Raw genomic sequence first — 6,425 nt, 5'->3', positions numbered from 1 at the left:
GTTAAATCCCACTGATAGTCACTGCTGTAGAATGTTAAATCCCACTGATAGTCACTGCTGTAGAATGTTAAATCCCACTGATAGTCACTGCTGTGGAATGTTAAATCCCACTGATGGGATTGATGTTTGGAGAAATGTGGAAAAAATTTGAATTTCGCAGTGAGACTGAGAGGTTGTTGTTTATGCACACACTCGGGCGCACACACCCTCAAACGTACAGTACACACACACACACACACACACACACACACACACACACACACACACACACACACACACACACACACACACACACACACACACACACTCTTCATAACTGAAACTCTCTTTGTGTGTGTGTGTGTGTTGTGTCAGGTTGAAGAGGCCAGTGAGATGTATGTTGGATAGAGATGAAGACATGCTGGTGACGGGGGGACGACACCCCTTCTATGGACGTTACAAGGTAGGACATGCCTGTACACACACACATTCAAACACACACATGCATACACACACACACACACACAAACCACAGAAAACAAGTATTTTCAATTATTTTATTTATTAATTTTCTATGCAAATTTCAATTTACTTTAGGATGTGATATTCAGAGCTTGAGAAGACTAAACCTGTCATGTTTCAGGACTATAAAGCCAATTGAACGGTTGGCTTCCTCATGAATAGTCTACCACAGGGATAGGCTACCACAGGGATAGGCTACCACAGGGATAGGCTACCACAGGGATTGGCTACCACAGGGATTGGCTACCACAGGGATTGGCTACCACAGGGATTGGCTACCACAGGGATAGGCTACCACAGGGATTGGCTACCACAGGGATAGGCTACCACAGGGATTGACTACCACAGGGATTGGCTACCACAGGGATAGGCTACCACAGGGATTGACTACCACAGGGATTGACTACCACAGGGATTGGCTACCACAGGGATAGGCTACCACAGGGATTGGCTACCACAGGGACCACAGGGATTGGCTACCACAGGGATAGGCTACCACAGGGATAGGCTACCACAGGGATAGGCTACCACAGGGACAGGGATTTGCTACCACAGGGATTGGCTACCACATTTATAGGCTACCACAGGGATAGGCTACCATACCATAGTGCATTGATAGGTTACAACAGGGGCACAGTGCATTGTGGTCTGACACTGGTTTTGTTGGTTTGGTCTTTATCTTCCTGTCTGTTAATTCATAACTGTATATTAACGACATAACAGGCGTAACGTGTCACAATTGTTTTTTTGAGTTTGTGATTTTTACTACAATCATAACATTTTGATCAGCCTTTTTCTAAGACAAGCACTTTGAAGACTTCCTAAAAGAAAGATAAATAAATACAAGTACAAAAAGAATGTATTTTGATCTGATTGAATTTTGAGGAGAAGTGGACTAGTGTTCAATATGGACACACAGATATGCAGAACGTGTGCATCTACAACACACACTGTACAGACCTACAATACTACTACAATACATTGCATGCTGGCTAGTTCATCTACAGTTTTTTGTTGAATTCAAATAATGAACACGTGACCTAGTTTTCCTTCCCTGTATATACAGTAGGTAGCTAGCATGCTAGAAGCTTACTATGGCTGGAATCTTCATGTAATCAAGTTTTACTATTTCATCTCTCCCTCTCTCTTTCTGTCCCTTTCTCTCTCTTTCTGTCCCTTTCTCTCTCTTTCTGTTCATTTCTCTCTTTCTGTTCCTTTCTCTCTCTCTCTCTCTCTCTCTCTCTCTCTCTCTCTCTGTCTCTCTCTCTCTCTCTCTCTCTCTCTCTCTCTCTCTCTCTCTATTGGTCACTCTCTCTCTCTATTGGTCACTCTCTCTCTATCGGTCTCTATCGGTCTCTCTCTGTCTGTCTCTGTCTCTGTCTCTGTCTCTCTCTCTGTCTCTGGCTCGCTTTCGGTCTCTCTCTCTCTCTCTCTCTCTCTCTCTCTCTCTCTCTCTCTCTCTCTCTCTCTCTCTCTCTCTGTCTCTAGGTGGGCTTTATGAAGTCAGGTAAAGTGGTGGCTCTGGAAGTGACCTACTACAACAACGCAGGAAACTCCATGGACCTCTCTCTCTCAGTGAGTACACACACACACACACACACACACACACACACACACACACACACACACACACACACACACACACACACACACACACACACACACACACACACACACACACACACAAAACACACACAATTGTTCACAGATCAAGAAAAATCCATGTTATGTTATATCACAGCTTTAATGTTAACTAAGCTCTGTTTTAACTCTCAAACCTCAGTTATACATTCTTAGCATTTATATGTCTGTCTGTCTGTCTGTCTGTCTGTCTGTCTGTCTGTCTGTCTGTCTGTCTGTCTGTCTGTCTGTCTGTCTGTCTGTCTGTCTGTCTGTCTGTCTGTCTGTCTGTCTGCCTGTCTGTCTGTTCTAGATCATGGAACGTGCTTTGTTCCACATGGAGAACTCTTACAGCATCGCTAACATTAGAGGGCGTGGCTACCTATGTAAGACACACCTCCCGTCCAACACGGCCTTCCGAGGGTTTGGCGGGCCGCAAGGAATGCTGATTGCTGAGAGTTGGATGAGTGACGTAGCTCTGAGCCTCGGGCTGCCCGCTGAACAGGTACACACACACGGACGCACATACTCACAAACATCTGTCTTGTCTGTGTTTACAAACAGGAATTCACTGTCAATCAGAGTAATATTTGTGAGACTTGTCTCAAGTTATTGTCTGTGTGTGTTTGTGTGTGTGTGTGTGTGTGCGTGTGTGTGTCTGCGTGTGTGTTTGTATGTGTGTTTGTGCGTGTGCGCATGTGTGTGTGTTTGTGCGTGTGTGTGTGCGTGTGTGTGTGCGTGTTTGTGTGTGTGTTTGTGCGTGCGTGTGTGTGTTTGTTTGTGTGTGTGTGTGTGTGTGTGTTCGTTTGTATGTGTGTGTGTGTGTGTGTGTGTGTGTGTGTGTGTGTGTGTGTGTGTGTGTGTAGGTACGTCGTCTGAACATGTACATCCAGGGAGAGAGGACTCCCTACAGCCAGATCCTGGATCACATCACCCTGGACCGCTGCTGGGACCAATGTCTGGAGGTATCATCCTTCAACCAACGCAGAGCTGGAGTAGAGACGTACAACAGGTGCACACACACACACACACACGGTCCCACACACACGGTCCAAAACACACGGTCCAAAACACACACGGTCCCACACACACGGTCCCACACACACACGGTCCCACACACACACGGTCCCACACACACACGGTCCCAAACACACACGGTCCCACACACACACGGTCCCACACACACACGGTCCCAAACACACACACGGTCCCACACACACACGGTCCCAAACACACACGTTCCCACACACACACGGTCCCACACACACACACGGTCCCAAACACACACACGGTCCCACACACACACACGGTCCCACACACACACGGTCCCACACACACACACGGTCCCACACACACACGGTCCCAAACACACACGGTCACACACACACACGGTCCCAAACACACACGGTCCCACACACACACGGTCCCAAACACACACACGGTCCCAAACACACACGGTCCCAAACACACACGGTCCCACACACACACGGTCCCAAACACACACACGGTCCCAAACACACACACGGTCCCACACACACACGGTCCCACACACACACGGTCCCAAACACACACACGGTCCCACACACACACGGTCCCACACACACACGGTCCCAAACACACACACGGTCCCAAACACACACACGGTCCCAAACACACACACGGTCCCAAACACACACACGGTCCCACACACACACGGTCCCACACACACACGGTCCCAAACACACACACGGTCCCACACACACACGGTCCCAAACACACACGGTCCCAAACACACACGGTCCCAAACACACACGGTCCCACACACACACACGGTCCCACACACACGGTCCCAAACACACACACGGTCCCAAACACACACACGGTCCCACACACACGGTCCCAAACACACACACGGTCCCACACACACACACGGTCCCACACACACACACGGTCCCACACACACACACGGTCCCACACACACACAGTCCCAAACACACACACGGTCCCACACACACACACGGTCCCACACACACACGGTCCCACACACACACGGTCCCACACACACACGGTCCCAAACACACACGGTCCCACACACACACACGGTCCCAAACACACACACGGTCCCAAACACACACACGGTCCCAAACACACACGGTCCCACACACACACGGTCCCAAACACACACGGTCCCAAACACACACGGTCCCACACACACACACGGTCCCACACACACACGGTCCCAAACACACACACGGTCCCACACACACACGGTCCCAAACACACACACGGTCCCAAACACACACGGTCCCACACACACGGTCCCAAACACACACGGTCCCACACACACACGGTCCCACACACACACGGTCCCACACACACACGGTCCCAAACACACACGGTCCCAAACACACACACGGTCCCAAACACACACACGGTCCCAAACACACACACGGTCCCACACACACACACGGTCCCAAACACACACACGGTCCCAAACACACACGGTCCCACACACACACGGTCCCAAACACACACACGGTCCCACACACACACACGGTCCCACACACACACGGTCCCAAACACACACACGGTCCCACACACACACGGTCCCACACACACACGGTCCCACACACACACGGTCCCAAACACACACGGTCCCACACACACACACACACACACACACACACACACGGTCCCACACACACGGTCCAAAACACACACGGTCCCACACACACACACACACACACGGTCCCACACACACGGTCCCACACACACACGGTCCCACACACACACGGTCCCACACACACACGGTCCCACACACACACGGTCCCACACACACACACACACGGTCCCACACACACGGTCCCACACACACACGGTCCCAAACACACACGGTCCCACACACACACGGTCCCACACACACACGGTCCCACACACACACGGTCCCACACACACACGGTCCCAAACACACACGGTCCCAAACACACACGGTCCCACACACACACGGTCCCACACACACACGGTCCCACACACACGGTCCCAAACACACACACGGTCCCAAACACACACGGTCCCACACACACGGTCCCACACACACACGGTCCCACACACACACGGTCCCACACACACACGGTCCCACACACACACGGTCCCACACACACGGTCCCACACACACACGGTCCCACACACACACGGTCCCACACACACACGGTCCCAAACACACACGGTCCCAAACACACACACGGTCCCAAACACACACACGGTCCCACACACACACGGTCCCACACACACACGGTCCCACACACACACGGTCCCAAACACACACGGTCCCAAACACACACACGGTCCCACACACACACGGTCCCACACACACACACGGTCCCAAACACACACGGTCCCACACACACACACGGTCCCACACACACACACGGTACCAAACACACACGGTCCCACACACACACACGGTCCCACACACACACACGGTCCCAAACACACACACGGTCCCAAACACACACACGGTCCCAAACACACACATGGTCCCAAACACACACGGTCCCAAACACACACGGTCCCACACACACACGGTCCCACACACACACACACGGTCCCACACACACACGGTCCCACACACACACGGTCCCACACACACACGGTCCCACACACACACACACACGGTCCCACACACACACGGTCCCACACACACACGGTCCCACACACACACGGTCCCACACACACACGGTCCCACACACACACACGGTCCCAAACACACACACGGTCCCAAACACACACACGGTCCCACACACACACGGTCCCAAACACACACACGGTCCCACACACACACGGTCCCACACACACACGGTCCCAAACACACACACGGTCCCAAACACACACACGGTCCCAAACACACACGGTCCCAAACACACACACGGTCCCAAACACACACGGTCCCATACACACACACGGTCCCACACACACGGTCCCACACACACGGTCCCACACACACACACGGTCCCAAACACACACAGTCCCAAACACACACGGTCCCACACACACGGTCCCAAACACACACGGTCCCACACACACACGGTCCCCCACACACACACGGTCCCACACACACACGGTCCCCCACACACACACGGTCCCACACACACACGGTCCCCCACACACACACGGTCACACACACACACGGTCCCACACACACGGTCCCAAACACACACGGTCCCAAACACACACACGGTCCCAAACACACACGGTCCCAAACACACACGGTCCCACACACACACGGTCCCAAACACACACGGTCCCAAACACACACGGTCCCAAAC

The 6,425-nt window shown here is 52.5% G+C and overlaps 2 protein-coding genes across 2 annotated transcripts in view; both read left to right on the top strand.

Annotated features, from left to right (window-relative positions):
* LOC120059732 (E3 ubiquitin-protein ligase TRIM9-like) overlaps positions 1–6,425 on the top strand; it is a 1,105,060-nt gene that overhangs the window by 727,116 nt on the left and 371,519 nt on the right. The window lies entirely within an intron of this gene.
* xdh (xanthine dehydrogenase) overlaps positions 1–6,425 on the top strand; it is a 42,578-nt gene that overhangs the window by 26,605 nt on the left and 9,548 nt on the right. The window contains exons 8-11 of the mRNA XM_039008764.1: positions 355–442; positions 1,990–2,076; positions 2,435–2,626; positions 2,988–3,133. Coding sequence (XP_038864692.1) covers positions 355–442; positions 1,990–2,076; positions 2,435–2,626; positions 2,988–3,133 — 513 coding nt within the window. The remainder of the gene's footprint in view (positions 1–354; positions 443–1,989; positions 2,077–2,434; positions 2,627–2,987; positions 3,134–6,425) is intronic.

The sequence above is a fragment of the Salvelinus namaycush genome, chromosome 15 (assembly GCF_016432855.1).
Source record: "Salvelinus namaycush isolate Seneca chromosome 15, SaNama_1.0, whole genome shotgun sequence".
Classification (NCBI taxonomy): Eukaryota; Metazoa; Chordata; class Actinopteri; order Salmoniformes; family Salmonidae; genus Salvelinus; species Salvelinus namaycush.
Note: the sequence above shows the minus strand (reverse complement) of the source record. Positions and strands in the feature narration are given on the sequence as shown.